Source organism: Phycodurus eques, chromosome 9 (genome assembly GCF_024500275.1).
Source record: "Phycodurus eques isolate BA_2022a chromosome 9, UOR_Pequ_1.1, whole genome shotgun sequence".
In the NCBI taxonomy this organism is placed as follows: domain Eukaryota; kingdom Metazoa; phylum Chordata; class Actinopteri; order Syngnathiformes; family Syngnathidae; genus Phycodurus; species Phycodurus eques.
In genome coordinates, this window is record NC_084533.1 from 12,309,387 (window position 1) to 12,330,034 (window position 20,648).

Below are 20,648 nucleotides of genomic sequence, written 5' to 3' on the forward strand. Positions count from 1 at the left end.
CTTTTCAGATTTTCCCAACAGGCTGCTAAAATTTTACAGCTTTCCACCACACACACTAGCATTGGGTTACTTGAAGTCATTTCTCTCATCTATGCAAATGCTTTTCCGCTGCTCTATTTACAGTTGTTCTCTAAGAATGCATAGTTTCCTCTTTCGTTTCAAAAAACTCTTTCTCTCTTCTGAGTTTGGCACTGTGCTTCCCCACTCTTCAGCTTGCCTCTATTTGAAGCGTCCTCAATCCTTTTTCCTCCGCTTCCCGCACTGGGTGCCACTGATTATTGTTCCTCTCTTACCTCTGTGTGCGTGCGCGTGCATGCTTGTGTGTGTGTGTGTGTGTGTGTGTGTGTGCGTGTGTTGCGCTCGGCAGCATGTCCATCAGCCAGCTCATTATGGCTGTCTGTTTTTACAACCTTTTGCCTCATTAGGCACCACACGCAGCCTCTAAGCAGGCCTTAACTCCCACAGTAATTTGCCCTGTGTATACGTGTCTCCAGACTTCTGTCTTTTTAACTGCTTCTTGTTTCATTTTTGTGATTTAAAAATGAAAAATGTGTATATAAAGTTGTTGGTTAAGAAACTGGTATATTCATATGGTCACATTAAAACTAAATCAGCTATGAATCCATTACAGAAGCTGCTTTCTCGGTTAAATAATTATTTGCAGAAGCTGCTTTCTACGTTGAATTTTTGGGGGAAACCTGTAGAAGTTACAAACTCCAACACAAAGCTGGTTATAAATTGCTCCTTTCACATTTATGCTGTTCCGTTCTGTGTGTTTCATCCATTTCCTAGTGGAAGCTTCAATGTTATGCTGACTAACTTTTAATTATTATTTTTGTTTTTGTAAATGACTGCAGTGACAACACGTTGTGCCTCTTGGGTAAAAGATGTGTTTTTCATGTTTTTTCGAAAGCTGATCCTTCATTATTTGTGCGTACGCATGGTCTGAGGTTCGAAATTTGTTCTCAGAGTATGATCAAAAACAAGTCCAAACATATTGAGGAATCACAGATGTATGCGACAAACGTGCGTATGCACGATTTAAGCACAAATTTGTGCGTACATGGGGTTAGTGAATGAGACCCAATATCATTAGGCTAGAAGCTGACTGGTGTCTCGCTATACAGATAAAATGAATAACAAAGAGGTTGCTATGCCTGGCTGTATGAGTCACAACAAAATGAAGATGAATACCTGAATAGATTAGGTTTTATAACCGTACATTATTGACATATCATGAAGTCATTAGTGTTAGGATTACATTTAATGTAGATGTTTTTCAATAGGACTAACTTCTGCCTTTGTCTGTCCTTAGGTGAATGAGATCTACCACGACCAATCTCTGGGAGCAAAAATCAATGTGGTGCTGGTGCGGATTATCATGTTGGGCTATGGAAAGGTAAGACTTCACACCAGCGGTTCTCAAACTGAGGTAGTCTGAAGTCCTGGGATCATTAACTTGGAGGGCTGCAAAATACTTTGCAAGTATATGGGGAACAGCGCTCCAATAAAACAAACATGCCAAAAGTCCCAACCTTAACTTTTGGCCAATTAAATGCTCTGATGTTATTGTGAAATATCACATTTCAAGCAGCATTTATAGCTCTTCTCCCATGTAGAGTTGGAGGCTAACGGTGAAGAAAGTCAACCTCAACAAAATGTTTGTAGCTTGGAAGCACATATCATGTCAAAAGTTGCCACCATGTTGATAAATCATTGCTTTTGCAAGATATAAATGGGCAATTTTCAGCACAATTGAATCTGTGACTGCCTTCCACAGGGCTCCCTTCTTGTAATTTGGAAAACAACAAAACAATTTGGAAAACAACAACGCTCTTGTTATGGTTCTTAGTGTGAATTAAATCTGTTAGTAACTTTTTTGAAAAATAGTTACGAGGGTGATCAGAAAAGTCCAAAGACCAAAGGACCAAATTGCTGTTGGTAACACTGATTGTGTTGATGCTTGGCATGCTATTTGTGGAAGCAATGCATATCAGCTAGCACCAATGAAAGAAATATTGAGTTTGGTTAAGAGAAACTATGCAGTAAAGTTAGAAAAGCAGTTAAGCTCCAACGACTCTAAATCAGTCTGGCATGCATTACAATCGCTAACCAGTTTCAAGCGACAATCCCCCCCAAGCTGAGAACAATAGTAGACCAGCCGACGACTTGAACACCTTCTAATGCAGATTTGAAAAGGACACTTTCACTTTCTAGTCACTTTAAACTGCATACATTTCTTGAAGTCTCGGCGCCCTTTGCACAATGGTCATTGCATTGGACTATTGCTCTATTAGTCATTCAAATTGCTCGGGGACTCTGCATCCTTTTGCACAATTGTTAAAACATTTTTTTTTACCGGTATTACCAGATTACAAGCAACCTTTCATTGCTCAGTGACTGTTTTTTCAATGTCTTTATGTCTCAAAAGTATTCTCTGTCAATTGACTGTATGTTGTCGTACTAGAGCGGCTCCAACTCCCGGAGACAAATTAATTGTGTGTTTTTGACAGTTGGCAAATAAAGATGATTCTGATTCTGATTAAACAATTCATTAATATTTAAGTTGAAATGTTAAAAATAAACTGTGATTGGCTGGCGACCTGTTCAGGATGTACCCCGCCTCCCGCCCGAAGATAGCTGGTCTAGGCTCCAGTACGCCCATGACCCTAGTGAGGAGAAGCAGTACGGAAAATGAATGAATGTAAAAATAAATACACCTGCAATAAATTCCTATCGGTTTTGGGTTTTATTGGCATTAGGATTATAAGAGGGTCCTTGTAAAAATGTCTCACCTATAATGGGTCCCTGCACCCAAAATGTTTGAGAACCCCTATGAGACACAAGAAAAGTTTTGCAGTTCCTAGAAACAGTGAGGCCCTTGCTTTTTCATAATAAGGATACAAGGATACAGTCACTTTGAATATCTCTAGTAAGAACAGCCAATTCTTTCACACACACACACACAAGCAAACACACAGACACACGCAACATTGGCCCCGCCGCCTGTTATTCCAGTGGACTGAGCAAAAGAAGAACTAAAAGCATGGGGCATCTCAGGGGAATGTTTCCAAGTTGCACGCCTTCACAGTTCAGCGCCAAAGCGCACAGAAACTCTGGCCGTTATGCAATCAGACTTCCTCCCAGTAGACTGCAGCACAGAATCATGGGAAGTCCAGGCAAAGATAAACAATCAGTGATCGTCCTCTCTCATTCATAAACATGGCGACCGGAAAGAGAGAGCTAACGTCCTTTTTCTTCTTGCCAGTAATTCTATCGGTCTGCATGTTGAGAGCAGAGGGGCAAAGTAGTGATAAGGTAAAAGAATGTAGGACTGCACGGATTACTCCACAGGTTGATAGTGCCCATTATAATGCTGGAATTGCTCTGTGATACACTTATCCTTCTGTAGCCTTATCTTTTCATCTCCTACCTTCATGTCCACAGTGCCACTGGAGCTCTGTAACGGAGACACACACACACACACACGCACACACACACACACACACACACTCACACACTTCTATTGGTCATCCCCTATTGCAGTTTAAGCCAGAGTGCTGGTTGTCCGTCATCCCCAATTACCGTGGCAACCGAGCTGCACCCAGACAGCCTGCAGATTGGCTGTGTGACCTTGAATGCAGACACACCCTCACACAAATTCAATATGCCCACAGAATATCATTTAAAAAAAAAATAAAAAAAATCCCACGAGAACCCGCACAAGTGTCAAAGTTTACAGAGAACTCCCTAATCACTATCTTTGGATTTTTATCTTGTGGACTAGATGAATCACTCATCAGTCAAATGAAAAATTTGTTTTCAAACACTACTCAAGTTAATTACATTATTGGTGTCTCATAATTGCAACATACGGGATCAACGTCAGCGGGTGGATCTTCTGTAATAAATATTGAACAAATAAATAGATTATAATAGCATTTTATTCCTTTAAACTAGCCCTTTAATCAGTGAACATTGCCACTTATTCCATAGTTCTGGACTAAAACAATTGTCTTCAGAAAGAATTTCCCCCCAAAAAGACTCATCATTTATTTTAGGCTTATTTTCTGATGGTTTTGAACAGGTCTTGGCCTGCCCACATTTCTGTCGAAACAGCTGTGACGTAAACGCCAGAAGCAGATCTTATTTCCCCATACTACTTAACGTACTCGGTCGGCTCGCAAGCCCGGGGCGTAATTGTTGCCTACATTTAAAGTGGATGTTTTTTTTTTGAGACAATAACAAGTGAAACTAGTTAGGTTAAATATACGTTTGTAGGCTTGTTATTTGGAATCGATCCCGGTAATACCACCTTGTAGTGAGCAGCCACCTTAGGTAAGTGATCATTTCCGTCTCGATTCACAATTTTTGTGAACTATTTCTTCGGTTGATTGCATCGGTCACTTTTGAAAAACATTTTTGGAAGATGACTTAACACAGGCCTTTGCGTTTATGAAGTTTGTATGATCAGTGGTGTAAGTCACAGCAGCCTTTGCTGGGCGCTGCTGGCTGTCAACACAGCGGAAACCTGCCATCATGGCACCATGTTCCTATTTTATCAGGGTTGGACAAGTGAAAAAAGGTTATTGGATGATGACGTTAAACAGGCGTTTGATTTTGTGACTTATTTCAGGCTTTTTGTACGGTCATGGGTAGACTTTACACCAATCTGATCGTCTTGATCGGTATCGGCCAATAATTAGCATTTTGTGCTGATCAGCTTTAATGTCGTAATTCGCCGATCGGCTCCGCAAAAGACATTTACTCAGCGTCGTCATCGTGTACAGTATATCTGAATCAAAAAGTCAGTTTATTTTTAGCCTTGTCGCGTGTCTTTTGACATAGTACTGTAAATATCTCACCACCAATAAAGTTATTTAAAAAAATAACATGTCGGCAGTGTGGAACAGACAACATGACTGAGACAGACAGACAAAACGTAATGCGTGGATTAGACTACAGGGCAAATTTGGTCTTTCACGATTGCACAATGTCAGACTACTGCTTGTATTCCGATACCACCGCATCCAGTCTTTTACGATCACTGGGCTTTATGTTGTCAACTCAAATGCGACCGGATACACTCGTTACCATGGTGACGACAACAACAATAGATCGCGTCGTGTGTATTACAAGAACAAAATGGGGAAAGACTGGTGGTGGTGGTCACCGGCGCTCGGGAGAGGACTAAAATATTGCTTGAGGTATGTTCACGTACTTTTAATACAATACCGCTTTCAAGCAGTTATGTAGCCTAGCAAGCTAGTCTTCAGTGTGGCACACGAAACACATTCTTGATTCTGCAGCACATTGTCCATGTGTGAAAATGTAGAAAACCAAGGTAGATCAAATGTACGTAGTCAGAAAGAAGACAGAAGGAATGAGGAAGGCCATGCGGTATGCAGTGTAAAAATTGAACTTAGTGTGTGAATCTTTAACAGGTTTATTATTAAAGTAATCTGGATAGCGTGACGCTTATAATGTATGACTATTTGACTATCACTGTGTGTCACCTGTGTACATATGTGATGATACAGGGTCAACATCAACAGCAGTCAGCCAACCTTTTTTGTTGTTGTGAATTATATTTTCTCTCACTATGTATGGATTCTATTTCTGTCTCTTTGCAGTCCATGAGTCTAATCGAGTTGGGGAACCCTTCCCAGAGTCTGGAGAATGTGTGTCGTTGGGCCTTTCTGCAGCAGAAACAGGACGCTGGGGACGCTGAGTATCACGACCATGCTATCTTCCTCACACGGCAGGAATTTGGCCCCACGGGCATGCAGGGTAATGTCCAAAGACATATAGGAGTCTTCCATGATGTCATCTGATGAGTATAATGTTCATACAAACCAGAGTATCCAAATTGAACCCTCCTCTTCCTTCGGGTGCCTCGTGCAGCATAGTGCACTATGGGTTTGGCGGACGGTGGTTTTGCATGCATTAGAGTGCAAGCTAACAGGCGGGCCCCAGGGAGAGGCGTCTAAAGGCAGTGGCCTAGCTGCACAGAAGCCCTTCAGCTGCCCTTGGGCTCAGCCTTCCACGGCAGAAAATCAATAGACAGAGCGGGGCCAGAAATAGCTCCACAATTAGAGGAAGCACACAGGGAAATGAAGATTGCTGGAGACTCTTTTAAGGGGTTTTCTTTAGACACATAAACGCACAGGTTTGTTTTTATGTGCAACATACTACTTTATCGCAGTACATTTTTATTCAGAACTAACATGACATTGTTGCAACTAAAAGGTTAACAAAAGCACTCAGCTTCATCACATTGATCATTTGACCACAAATTTGTATAATATCCATCCATCCATTTCCTGAGCCGCTCCTCCTCACTAGGGTCGCGGGCGTGCTGGAGCCTATCCCAGCTGTCATCGGGCAGGAGGCGGGGTACACCCTGAACTGGTTGCCAGCCAATCGCAGGGCACATACAAACAAACAACCATTCACACACACATTCACACCTACGTGCAATTTAGAGTCCCCAATTAATGCATGTTTTTGGGATGTGGGAGGAAACCGGAGTGCCCGGAGAAAACCCACGCAGGCACGGGGAGAACATGCAAACTCCACACAGGCGGGGCCGGGGTTTGAGCCCAGGTCCTCAGAACTGTGAGGCTGACGCTCTAACCAGTCGGCCACTGTGCCGCCTTGTATAATATCATTTATCATTTATTTATTTTCAATAATATCATTTTAGTAATTTAAGGAAATATGCTCTTAGCGGCGGCACATCTGCTTCACAGTTCTGAGGCGCCGGGTTCCGATCCGGCCTCGCCTGTGGGGAGTTTGCATGTTCTCCCCGTGCCTGCGTGGGTTTTCTCCGGGTAGTCCGGTTTCCTCCCACATCCCAAAAACATGCACGGTAGGTTCATTGAAGACTCTAAATTGTCTGTGGGTGTGACTGTAAGTGCGAATTGTTGTTCGTCTCTATGTGCCCTGCGATTGGCTGGTGACCAGTTCAGGGTGTACCCCGCCTCTCGCCCGAAGTCAGCTGAGATAAGCACCAGCACGCCCGTGACCCGAGTGAGGATAAGCGGTTCAGAAAATGGATGGATGGATACTCTTAGCTATACAATAATAAGTGCAGCTGCACAATTATGTGAGAGCCAATATAAAATGTCTGCATTTACACCGATAACAATGCTTAGTTTTTCAAATCGATGTACCTGATAAGGTTGGGAAGAGAAGAGTACCGTATTTTCACGACCATAGGGCGCACCTTATTAAAAGGCACAGTCTCAGCTACGGGGTCTATTTCTGTATTTAACACATACATAAGGCGCACCGTATCATTGGGCGCAGGCATGGTAAAACATACGCTAGCTTAAAACATACGGTAGCATGCATGCACGCTAAAACAATGTTTTTAAAAAGGCAGCAAAACTGATATCGGTCGTACTTTATATATCGGTCGTACTTTAAGTATTTAACAATGTACTCGCGTTATTTTTTGATCAAACCTCATCTACAAATCCATCAAAGTCCTCATCTTCTTTATCCGAAATGAACAGCTGGGCAAGTTCTCAATCAAACACGCCAGGTTCGAGTCAGTCTCGTTGCCGTGCGAAAGCTCGAACATCCACAATCCATTCACAAATTGTGGCGTAACTCGCCAGTATGTCCAGCGGTTCATCAAGCCTCCCTGACTGATGGCAAGCCCCGAGTTATTGCACTCAGTCGAATGGTGACTGTAGACACGCTTCTCCCGGCTGTTCTTTGCTCATTAATCCATTGCTCGAGTTGGTCTTCCAACTCCGGCCACCTCGCCTTGTTTCCGCGTTTTGTTTTTCTTTATTTTCCTCGGAAACTCAGCTTCGTCTTCTTGACTTGGCGAAGCTCGTTTTCCTGCTTCCTCCACTTGCGAACCATGGATTCGTTGATCTCGAATTCTCTCGCGGCTGCGGCTGCTCGATTCCCATGTTCCTCCGCGTAACTGATAGCTTGCAGTTTAAACTGTGCTTCGTAAGCGTGTCTCTTCGTAGGTGACATTTTCGGGGGTCCTGAGCCAAACCGATGTTGTTTTGCACAATGCATACCCCGGAAATGCTCCCAGTCAGTCAAGGGGTTATATAAAAAAAAAAAAAAAAAAAAAAACACCCCTGCGCGGAGCGCTCATCACACAACATTTATAGATGTTGGAACACGGTGCACATGTAAGGTGCGCCGCATTATAAGGCGCCCCGTCCATTTTGGAGAAAATGTAAGACTTTTAAGTGCACCTTATGGTCGTGAAAATACGGTCGTTCTATTGAGGTTATGACTGATCATCCCTTATTATTGAAACGTGCTTTTTGCTAAACAACCTTTATGATAAATACATATGTACAAAGTTTCTCCACTATATCTAGGGTTTTTGATTTTGCCTCACTATATTCGAGATTTTTTTTTTTGTGGAACGTACTGTATCTTTCTGTCTGTCGCGGAAATCTGTGTTTCATAGACATCGTTCTTTTGTTGTTGTTTTTTCACAAGGCTATGCTTACTTGCTGTAATGCCCTTGCATGTGGGAAAGGAGAGCAACAGTCACTGATGCATATTTCAGCCGTTTATTGAACAGTACAACAGTAAAACACACACACACAATGAGCATACATACGTGGGAACTGCTGTCAGCCGCAGCTTACACCCAGACACTCACACACAGACTTGCCAATGTCACACGCCGCCCCACCAGGCCCCGCCTCTTAAGGCACTTACTGTATCTCACACACAGACGCTACAATATATTTTAATTTTTTATATTGTACTTGCAATTTATTTGTGTGTGTTTAAATACATTTTCACCGTATTTGAATAATGTTTTAATGAGTTTAAATGTGTTTAGTCTTTTGAAGAGATACAGCTATTTAAAAATGTTTCTATATGGTCTGTCTCTATTGCGGATATTTACCCATAGCTGGTGGGTTTGGAACGTATGCCCCGTAATGAACAGGGGTTCAGTGTATAGTATCATAAACAATTGAAGGCTAACCTATGGGATACAGTATATTGTGTCCGTCTACCACTGTGCATTTCTGGGTTGGCAGTGCTTGTTTTGGTTCTAATTGGCTACGGTGCTTGTATAATGACCACTTACAATATTTTAGTTACCTAAATCAGTGGGGGCAACACACTGTATATGAAATTGAAATTTGTTATGATGCAGCGCAGTTCCACACCACTGTAAACAATAGAGCAGTCGTAACAATGCGGTGGCATTGTTAATGTGTAAAGGCCAATGTTTGATGCAGCGCTTGTACAGGAAGCGTTTCATGTTTCACTTCTGTTCATGTTGTGTAGGTTATGCCCCAGTGACGGGAATGTGCCATCCTATAAGAAGCTGTACTTTGAACCACGAGGATGGTTTCTCTTCTGCCTTTGTGGTAGCACATGAGACCGGACACGTGTAAGTACCTCGCTAATGGATTATATTCTATATATAACAAAACATTAGGGGCACTCATTGGTCACCTCTGACTGTGTCTACAAATGTTCCTCTCCTCTCACTTGTCCCCAATCTGTCTGCTTCATCATTCCCTTCCCTACACTCATGTTCCTCCTGTCTGCCTATTGCCACCTCCCAACTCCAATGTTTCTTTGCAGGCTGGGCATGGAGCATGATGGGCAGGGGAATCGCTGTGGAGATGAGGTGCACATGGGGAGCATCATGGCTCCACTGGTTCAAGCTGCCTTCCACCGTTTTCAGTGGTCCAAGTGTAGCATGCAAGAGCTGGGCCGCTACCTCCAGTGAGACATACATACATAAAGACATTTTACAATTTTAGTTAAAGATCTTGCAAAGTAAATTCAAATATTTCTTTCTAAATACGTGACACATGTTTGAAGATAATTGCTGAAAACTGTAGTTAGATAGCCTAGCTATGCCTACACCGCAAAATTGCAACTTTCCTTTGGATAGTCCGCTGACGTGGCAGCTTTAGAGTATCTCGTTGTTGGACGTGAGTGTGTGCACATCGCGGAGAAATGGCAGAAGAGCAAGGGTGGGTGTCTTGGACATCAGACGTGACAGCCAGCATGTGGACAGTGGCTTTGCGCTGCCGTGACCACTTTAGAGCGTGGAAAAGCCCAATGATGACTTGATGGGATATAATCCAGGCACCAAAGGCATTAATAAGTGGATTTATTTTCACAGGTCAAACATGTAGTTATGTGTAGGCATAAGAAAGAAGTAGCATCCATTTTACTGTACAGCACAGTACAGTATTTGATTGATTTGATTTGTCAGTCGACAGTTGATTTGATTTATCAGTTGACAGGTGAGCGGTGTGTGGTTTTCACCACATACAACAGACACGCTCGTAGCGTTCGCGAATGGAGAGAACACTTAACCTTCCACAATAAGAAGAAATCTCATCCTATTGTCTTTCGTAGTTCCTATGACTGTCTCCGTGACGACCCCTTTGACCACAACTGGCCGTCGCTGCCACAGCTTCCCGGTTTACACTACTCCATGAATGAACAGTGCCGCTTCGACTTCGGTGTGGGCTACACCATGTGTACTGCGGTAAGTGACCCCCTTACGTCCACTAACACAGCTAGAGGCACTTCTCCTAGCTCACTTTGAGTCCGGTAGTTTACAATGTTCCTTTTATGAGAGCAATTATAAAGACAGCGAGTGATACTGACATCTTATGTACAGTGTTCCCCCACTATGTCGCGGTTCATTGTTCTTGCGTTCGTACAGAATACATACTGTAATGCCCTAGCATGCAGGAAAGGGGAGCCACAGTCTGCGATGCACTTTTCAGACATCGTGAGAACAACAAAACACCTAAACAGAATGACTTTGCTGCTGTTGGCGACAGCTCACACCCAGACACTCACATGCAGATTCATATTGTATTTTCTTTACATTTTATGGTTGCATTTTTTTGGTGTACAAGTATGTTTCCAATTTCTTTAAATAAGTGTGTATTAATAAGTTTAAATATGTTTAATATATTTCAGCTATTACGGGTATGTTTGAAACATATCCCCCGCGATAAACGGTGATTCACTGTACATTGTAATAGAATGAGGGTCATTTATACAGTACACACCGATTCATATTCCTCTGATGTCCTCTTCTTTCCTCACCTGGCCACTGGTGGGATTGATATCTTGCTTAAAAGCAGGTAAATCGGTTTTGATAGCTCTTCTCAACGTCTCTATTCTGTTGTAAATCAAAATTCTATTCTATAATTCACATTGCAATACAATAATTAGTTTGTCACTGCAGTAGTTTTACATGAAGCCATCTGAAAGTGTTTTTTTGTTTGTTTGTTTGTTGTCAATACAACATGGTAAATGAGCTTCAGACAGCTGCAAGCTCCTTGCACCACGCTGCTCGCTTTTCTGGGGCGCTCGCTTGATTGACAAAGGATTTGTTTAGGGGCCTTGCACACTGCTAGATTACCCTCTATTCTCTTGTCAAACCCATTCCCTTCAGCTACAAAAGGCAGGCCTTTCAGGAACGCAGGTAAGGTAACCGTACCTTCCTGAGGACATTTAGCTCTGTGTTTTCTAATTTATTTATTTGATTTTATTTGTCTTTTGAAAGTTTGTAATGTTGCTCTGTTCTTTTGTTTTCTTTCAATTGTACTTTGTCTCTGTTCAACCCATTGTCATTTATGGGACTTCAGCCTGCAGGATTCTAAAATGCCTGTCTAATCCCTACAAACCCTGCAACTTTACTGATTTATAAGGTGAATCACAGGCAATAAAAAACAAAACAACCTCATTTAAATCAACAGTGTTAGCGGGAAGAACCTCCTTCTCCTGGCACACTCTATAACGACTGGAAAAGGTCTGAAAGATGTCTTTCCCATTAAAGGGGAACAGGACTGAGACAGAACAGAGGCTGTTTTCCATGTTTTACTTCAGCTTTTAGGATCCTCCAACCTGACGTCACTGATGCTTACCGACCACAATCTGGCCATTAATTGTGACTCACCCTCTGATTGCAGATCCCACTGGGTCATGGTGGGTGGTGTCATTACTGGAGAGGAGGTAGGAGGGCATAGCCCCTCAGACAGTGGCCTTTAGACATATTTGAGGTGTCTTTATCAGTGGTTTATATTAGACAACAAGGGGAAGTCTGTCCCTGGTCTTTGCGTTCAAACCCAGGTCCGAGCCCACTTTGGCTCTCATCTTTTTTTGGCTCTTTAATTTTTTTTTTTGCCCTCCGACCTCCCTTGTGACTTAAAGCACAGGCTGTTTCATTCAGAGAGTCCCGTCTCTCATGCATCTTTTGGCTTAGTTTGCATGATTGGCTGTGTTTCTCAGTGGAGCGTAATGTGCAGTGCAGTGATAGTGCAGGGTTACTGCTATTGTTGTTGTTGTGGTGGTGGTGGTGATTATAATGGTTATTCTTCATTTGACACATTTTTTTATTTGATTTTTTTTCCTATTTTAAGTTTTCAGCCTCATTCCAACCGTCAGCCCAAATACTGAGTGTGAATTTTACCTATTTAATATTAAACATGAATATCTCTTTGTGCAAGGACTGCACGATTATGGCCAAAATAATAATCACGAATATTTTGATCAATATTGGAATCAAGATGCTTAATCACAATTCGCAACTTCTCATGTTAGGGAAAAATCTTTATTATTTTTTTAACAAAATGATATGTAACAGTTGTCAGTCCAAAAGGAATCTTTAAATAAGAATAAATGACAGATAATACTATAAAAAAATGAATGCACAAACAATTTAGCAAGGGCTAACTGAATAAATGTGCTATTCCAAAGTGGAAACAGGAATTGCAAAATAATGGAAGCAAATACATTTACTGCATTAAACGCAATAACATTAGGTTGCAAGCACCGACTTTTCATTTGAAAATCCCCGTCAATATAGTGAATTGTCAAGGAAGGGTACGTCTCCGTTGTTTGGCTTGACCATTGGTCAGTGGTGCACGATCATAAACTGCAAAGAACTCGACAGTTGTGATTTTCCTCTCTAGTTACTACAGCCGTCTTTTTACTGCAGTTGGGCCAGCTGAAAAGTTTAAGTTAAGGCAGCCGCTGCAACGATTGTTAATAATGTGTCTTACCGTGACACGCCGCCTCTCTGGCAACTGAGTGGGCCAACTTCAAAGTAACAGCTTCATATATAACTACATTGGACATCAATGCCTTTTTTTAGGCTTTTATTTTGAAGTTGGCACCAGAGCGCTGCTTAATGAAGCCTTAACCATGCATTCGCCCCTGTGGCTGGCGGACTAGGTTGCGGGTACTGCTGCAAATGAAGCACTTTTCATGTGCAGCAGTGCCCGCATTTAAATGTAAAAAATCGCAGACGATCAGGCTCATTTAATCGTGGCACCCGAAGTCGCGATCACAATTAAAATTCCATTAATTGTGCAGCCCCACTTTGTGCCCTGCAGTATCGCACCTTCGACCCATGTAAGCAGCTATGGTGCAGCCACCCAGACAATCCCTTCTTCTGCAAGACCAAGAAAGGACCGCCCATTGATGGCACTACGTGTGGAAATGGGAAGGTAATAAGAAACCTTCCAGAAACCACATTTCCTATTAACCTTCCCATCCCATGTTTTCTGATGAAGAAAAAATATTTGTGACACTTGCCCATCACTGACTACTTTTTGGTCTTGCAGCATTGTTTTAAAGGTCACTGCATCTGGCTGACACCTGACATCATCAAGCAAGACGGAAACTGGGGCTCATGGAGTGAATTTGGACAGTGCTCTCGCACATGTGGTGGCGGAGTTCAGTTTCGCACACGGGACTGCGACAATCCAAGGTATAGAAACTACAGTATGTCTCCTTGTGATGACACCCTTGTGAAAAATCTACACTTGATTATACATTTCTCAAAGGTTTGATTTTGCATGAATTTCAAAGTAATTAGGAAAAGGGAAATAATGGAATATGATCCAGTCTATGATGCAAGTGGCCTAGAAATACTAGTTTCAAAACAATTCAAAACATTTATTAATTGTACAGGCAAAGTTTTCAGTAGCATTTTGACAAAGTATAAAAAGACATACTGCACATACAAACTAACCTTTTGATGACAACTGACAGACAATGTTTTTTCCATTTCAAACCTTTATTTAATTCTGGAAAGATCATTGACAACACAATGATGTCAAGTTATATCATTGTCTATGTAATCATATAGCCAGGACAGGACAAAAACAACAATAACAGAGAAAAGAGTATTCCAGGAATATGCAGCAAAAAAATATATATTTTGCCAAGTTCAGTCATAGGATAGGGAACTTTTGAGCAGTAAACAGTCACTTAATAGTGTCATTTTGGCAAAAATATAGCCACGCCTGCTAGAAGACTACCTTTCACGGCATCGTTTGATGTTGTATTTCATAACCCTGCAAAACAGAGCAACTCCCATGTCAAACTTAAAATAAGGTTTTATTTCATAAACCGACAAGCGCCGTACCCATTTTACTGCAGGAAGCATCATCTCCTTTAAAGCCAATCACAAACCCATACGTATTTACATCATCACATACTCCTCACTTGTCATGTACGTCTTCAAACACGTCTGTACTTATGCTTTCTGATAACTCGCTGCTAATATAGTTTAGATTGTGCTTGAAACTTAGCACAAAATACGATAACTTTCAACTGTATTGCCTATAGTTGTTTGTACTTTATATAACACCTTTAAAAACATGACTACAAAGTACTTATTCAGACAGAATTTAAAAAAAAAAAAAAATACAATAAAATAACAATTGGCATACTCATGTATCATATATAACCAACAACAACCAAAAACTATTGAGGAACTCTGACAGATAACCAACTGCAATCAATGTGATCTTGCTTTCCTTTTGTTTTTTAGCTTTAACTTGGAAACCAGAAATACCATGATTTCTCGTGTATAATGCGCATTTCCCCCCCCCAAAAAAATTGTCAAAAGTCAATAGTGCGCATTATACATAGGGATAGGGGACAAATGGGGGGGGGGGGAAAAATCACATTTTATAAATGTGTTCCCCCTTCTAGTGATTATAAAAAAGCTGTACACTTTTATTCCAAAATGCCACCGCCCCCTAGAGGTTATAAGAAAGGTGTACACTTTAATTCTAATATGCCACCGATACCTAGTGGTTATAAAAAAGGTGTAGCCTACACTTTCATTCCAATATGACAGGGGTACGTATGAGTGCATATTTGCACAGTTGTGCTCTTAAGTTTACATACCCTGGCAGAATTTGTGAAATATTGTTTTTGTTTTTTAAATAATCAAATGTATGAGCACAACTGTGTGTTTTCTAATTTACTAAATAAAAGTAGTGCTGTGAACTTCAAAATAAGAGCAAGTAAATAAAAAAAGACTTCAGAATAATTCTTTGAAAAAATACAAATACAGATCATACTTCATGTTTTGATCATATGGGTAGAACCAAAATCATGCATTGTAAAATGCATTATACATAGGTAGAAGGGTTTTCCAGAATTTTGAGGTCAACTTTGGGGGTGCGTATTATACATTGGTACGCATTATACAAGAGAAATTACGGTAATAGTATTTAGCACAAAAAAATGGAGACATCTTCTTTTCTTCTTTGTACGTTGTGTGTCTAAAAAGAAAGTTTTAGAAAAGGCAAAACACATTTTTTATTTTTAATGCTCAGTTAGCTAAAGAGAAAACTCAAGCTACAAACCATTAATTAAAACATTCTGGCATCGTGTGATCTTGTACCAGACCAGCCAACAAAGGCCGCACCTGCGTGGGGGCGACTTACCAGTTCCAGATGTGCAACACCAACGAGTGCGAGGACATTTACAGTGACACGCGAGAGGAACAATGTCACGCTTGGGACCCTCGCTTCGAACAACCCAGCAACAAGCACTGGCTGCCCTATGAACACCCAGACGGTGAATATTCACACACAGTCTTGGAAGGAAGATGAAGTCATGCGGTCAAGAAAGAGGCTAAGTGATGATGCGCTGTTAAACAAAATCCAAAAAAGAGGACTTAACACATAATTTTTGAATGTGGTCGTTAGATGGTTATATAAATGTTATGTTCCGATATGGTCATCCACATCTGGCCATGATTGAATAAAGCTCTGAGGTATGACTACACCCTCCCATAAAAACACGCCGTGTCTTTGGAAAGCTCTTTAAAAAAAGTTCCTTCTCTCCACCACATTCCCTGATGTCATCCGACCTTGGACAACCCCTTCCTCCTGCACCTGTTTCTGCTTCCATGTAGCAACTATCACTTGCTGCAGAAGGACACAATGTCACAAAGTCTCTCATATACATTCATGACAAATAACTCCATAATATTTATATGTTCAATTGGAGGAGTCACGGTCCTCCTGACAGATATTACCCTTATCATCCACCTAAAGGGCAGCACTACAGACAAGTGCTGAGCTGGCACTATATGTAAGCACGCTCCTCTTTTGCTCAATAGTTGTTCTCTCTTCATTATGTCTAAATGCCATATTTGTGTCAACAAGGCTCTCTTCCGTCTCAAATTACTTCTCGTGCATCTCGACTGAATTCCATTCATGGCTCGTCATCGCTCCAGAAACAGATAGTGTGTGGAGGGGAATGATAGTCCGCCATGAACTTGGATTTTATTTGGAAACATTTCACTCACTTTCCACTAGGCCAACAGAAAGACTGTGCAAATCTGGGCTTAATAAACTTGTATTAACAATTTAAAAAAAAAACATTTAGATGACTTGCAATATGGAGAAGCTATGTTGGTGCTCTATTTGTATTGTATCTATTGTACACATTCACACCTATGGGCAATTTAGAGTCTTCAATTAACCTAGCATGCAGAACCAAATCTGATGAGATGGATTTGACTACGTTGCAAATCATCTTTTAAGGTTGAATTTGAATTTCTGACAAATTCAGAAATCTGGATCAAATCCTGATGAAAAATTGTGGACACAGCAAATTTTTGTCTAGTTTTAGATACACAGCCAAAATATATTTTTAATGCAGTGGTGCCTTGAGAGTGACCCGATGTCTGAGATTTTCGAGATACTAGCCATTGATTGACCGATTTTTTGCTTTGACTTGCCAGTGCCAACTTGAGATTCAAGCGGTGAATGGTGGCAGGTGACTCAACTCAATAAACAAGAAAGCATGTGTGTGGGAGAAAAAGCAGCTTCAAGATGTTTCTTGCCTCTGTCAGCCAAAGTTCACTGTCAAACTAAACTAAAAGCGTGATCACAAAACAAATTAAACTTGTATCTCAAGGCACCACTGGAGTATTGTTGCTTACGAATACAGAAATAAATCCACAGAAAACAGCTCATGGCAAAAGTAACAATGCATTCACATGTTTCAGAAGCTTGTCCCATGTGCCTACACCGAGACTCACAATTTTAGGTATATTGGATTTATTAATTACTTTCTCAGCTCAACTTGACTGAAGTCTGTTTCCTCCAGAAACTGTAGAGTACAACAATTGCACAGTTGTTTCCAACTCCCTCTTAAAAGTGTCAATGGTCTCTCCATTGTGTGTAGGAAATACAAGGAAGAGTCATGCTGATCCTTACAAGATGAACTGCCAGGTTTTGTCTTTGGGTGTAGTGATGTGTACCTAGTATGAGTCACACACAAACATACTCAATGAAATGTAACACAACCCTTACTCGTGTAAAGGGGGAAAAAATGTGCTTGTAAAGTGAATGAGTATTACATATCTCCTCCCACAGCAAACAAACGCTGCCACCTGCACTGCCAGTCCAAGGAAACGCGGGATGTGGTCTTCATGCAGCACATGGTCCTGGACGGCACGCGTTGCTCGTACAAGGACCCGCACAGCGTGTGTGTGCGTGGGGAGTGTGAGGTGAGTGACGTCAGGCGAAAGCGACTTGACGTGCTCACAATATAGATGTGCTCAACTCGGTCTGTGTTCTCCTGAGCAGAAGGTGGGCTGCGACGGTGCGGTGGGCTCCTCGAAGCAGGATGACAAATGCGGCGTCTGTGGCGGAGACAGCTCCAGCTGCAAAACCTTCAAGGACACAATCACCCGCACAGTCAAGAAGCAAGGTAGAGGGCTCAGGGTCAAGTCAAGTTTCATCAGCGCAACTGTCGGACTCTGGCACGTTTGGACTCATTTGTCTGGATTTAGCCATATTCAGCTAAAGGTTGCCCCCTAGAGGACTAATAGGGACACTGACACTGTTCTCAGAGCGATTAGTCCCTTTTTGAGCTTTGTTAGTTGTATAAGGGGTTGCAAACCGTATTGCCCTTGCATGTGGGCATGGAGAGCTACAGTATGCATTCTGCTTATGACAAAACTAAAGTTTATGCTTGAATATGATGTCTTTCGATAGAATTACCATCAATTCCCAGATCATTCCCATGGAAAGCTTCTGATTCGAAATATTTCCAAAATCCTACATCTTAACATTCATTGGAAATTTATCTGAATCTTTTTCCGGAAATGTACTGGAAAGTTTACACCCAACTCCTCAGCAATTGTTTCGCTTTATTTAATAGCTCAGGCTTCTTGTTTCAGATTTTAATGGTGTTGAATTCATGAACCACCTCTGCTTCATTTCAGGTTTCCTCAAACTTCTTGAAATTCCCAGAGGGGCAAGACACTTGCTGATCCAAGAGCTGAAATCTACCTTGCACACATTTGGTATTAACAATATATTTCTCTGTGAGCGTGTATTTTAATGTTCACAGGTGTACTGTAATCATTCTCTTTTTGTTTTTGTTTTTTTTGTTTTTTTTCTAGCTGTAAAAAATGTGGCTTCAGGACTTTTTTTCATAAATGGGGAAAATGAATACCCAGAATCAAGATCGGTGATAGAAAAGGGGGTAGAGTGGGAATATGAAAATGACAAAGACAAGGAGACACTTCAGACTACAGGCCCTCTTAGACATGGAATTCTAATCATGGTGTGTACTAACAACTGTTGTTCATTCATTTGAATTATATTGGAATGTTGAAGTGTCATAATGAATGTCTGTGTCTCTCTAGGTTAAATTACATGGCAATGAAGATGTGAATTTGTCCTATAAGTACATGATGAACATTGACAGCGATTCTGCCATTCAAAACAACATTCTGGTGGAGGACAGTGCCTACGAGTGGGCCCCTAAGAGATTGTCCTCCTGCTCCAAGCCATGTGGTGGAGGTACAAATACAAAATGCTACTACAGTAGTGCTTCATTTCAACATGTACTGTATAGTTAAGTGCAGTCAAGCTAACAGTATTTCTGGTTGTGTAGGGAAACAATACCTGCGATACGGCTGCAGAAGAAAAATAGACAGCAAGATGGTTCACAAGAGCTTCTGTAACAAGTCCAACATGAAACCTCGAGGAGACACACGAGACTGCAACCAGAAGCCCTGCCCTCCACCCATGTATGCAAAATACTACACTACACCGTGCAACATAGGGATAGGCTCCAGCAGGCTCCTGGGATAGGCTCCAGCACGCCCGCGACCCTAGTGAGGAGAAGCGGCTCAGAAAATGGATGGATGGATGGATAATGATATGTTCATAAATAAATATAGATTCCTTTTTTAATAAAAATATAATCATTAAACATATAAAATGAGTCAGTGACATCAAGAAGCTCCTCCACTGTGTCTTTATACCAAACTGTCACATGCATATGTGCTTTGACTTACATAGTACGTTTATTGAATGCTGTAAATCCTCCGTAGGTGTGTATGTGAGTGAATGGTCGTTTGTCAATATTTATATATTCCATACTGCACTACCATACAACAAGTTACAATACCAGTCTATCCTACTACAGGATTCATTGACCATGTCATAATATAATACTGCACAATGCGTCGCTCCATGATGCAATACCACAGTCTGCCATATTACCCAATTCTATACTATATGATACTGATACTACTGATAATGTTATACTACAAGAGGCTTTAGATCTCATGATATACCCCACGCCGCTATACTACGTGATGCATATACTCTGGAAAAGTACTCTTTTTAGTGCTATACGGTTACAATTTCAGTACAGCACTTGTATTTTTCTCCATTTGGTTGTCTTTGCCCGCGACCCTTGTGAGGATAAGCGGCTCAGAAAATGGAAATGGTTGTCTTTGCTGTCTTCAACTATTTTCAGTCTGCATGACCTTGAAACTCGTGTTTCTCTCCTCCTGCAATACTCCTCAGCTGGGTGGCAGGGGAATGGCAGAACTGCAGTAAACCATGTGGAAAGACCGGGATGCAAGTCCGTTTGGTCAGCTGTGTCCAACCGTCGGACGACAACACAACCAGATCGATCCATAATAAATATTGCAACGACGACCGTCCAGAGACCCGCAGGTCCTGCAACCGACACGCTTGTCCGACCCAGTGGAGAGTCGGACCATGGTCCCAGGTACTGAATGCAAACATTAATAATGAATGTAGTGATCATTTGATAAGCAATATGGCATACCGTAATTTCTCGTGTAAAATGCGCATTTTCTTCCCCCTAAAAATTGTCAAAAGTGGGCATTATACATAGGTATAAGCGCAAATGGGGGAAAAAAACTTTCACATTTTATAAATGTATGCCGCCATCTAGTGGTTATGAAAAAGCTGTACACTTTCATTCCAAAATGCCACCGCCACCTAGTGGTTATAAAAAAGGTGTAGTCTACACTTTCATTCCAATATGACAGGGGTACGTATGACTGCATATATGTA

At 41.5% G+C, this 20,648-nt stretch overlaps 1 protein-coding gene across 4 annotated transcripts in view; it reads left to right on the top strand.

The window, feature by feature from the left end:
* Positions 1–20,648, top strand: part of LOC133407389 (A disintegrin and metalloproteinase with thrombospondin motifs 2-like) — a 155,967-nt gene that overhangs the window by 123,653 nt on the left and 11,666 nt on the right. For 3 of the 4 annotated variants that reach the window (XR_009769162.1, XM_061685210.1, XM_061685211.1), the window contains 15 exons: positions 1,316–1,399; positions 5,634–5,790; positions 9,289–9,394; positions 9,592–9,735; positions 10,381–10,513; positions 13,380–13,493; positions 13,611–13,756; positions 15,692–15,864; positions 17,676–17,809; positions 17,889–18,012; positions 18,530–18,610; positions 18,710–18,873; positions 18,956–19,112; positions 19,207–19,342; positions 20,130–20,337. Coding sequence is in view for 3 of the 4 variants with exons in the window: in XM_061685210.1 (XP_061541194.1) it covers positions 1,316–1,399; positions 5,634–5,790; positions 9,289–9,394; positions 9,592–9,735; positions 10,381–10,513; positions 13,380–13,493; positions 13,611–13,756; positions 15,692–15,864; positions 17,676–17,809; positions 17,889–18,012; positions 18,530–18,610; positions 18,710–18,873; positions 18,956–19,112; positions 19,207–19,342; positions 20,130–20,337 (2,061 nt within the window). In the remaining variant the exon portion in view is untranslated. Of the gene's footprint in view, positions 1–1,315; positions 1,400–4,223; positions 4,339–5,633; positions 5,791–9,288; positions 9,395–9,591; positions 9,736–10,380; positions 10,514–13,379; positions 13,494–13,610; positions 13,757–15,691; positions 15,865–17,675; positions 17,810–17,888; positions 18,013–18,529; positions 18,611–18,709; positions 18,874–18,955; positions 19,113–19,206; positions 19,343–20,129; positions 20,338–20,648 lie in introns of those variants that run through there. The other variant, XM_061685212.1, reaches the window with a different exon arrangement.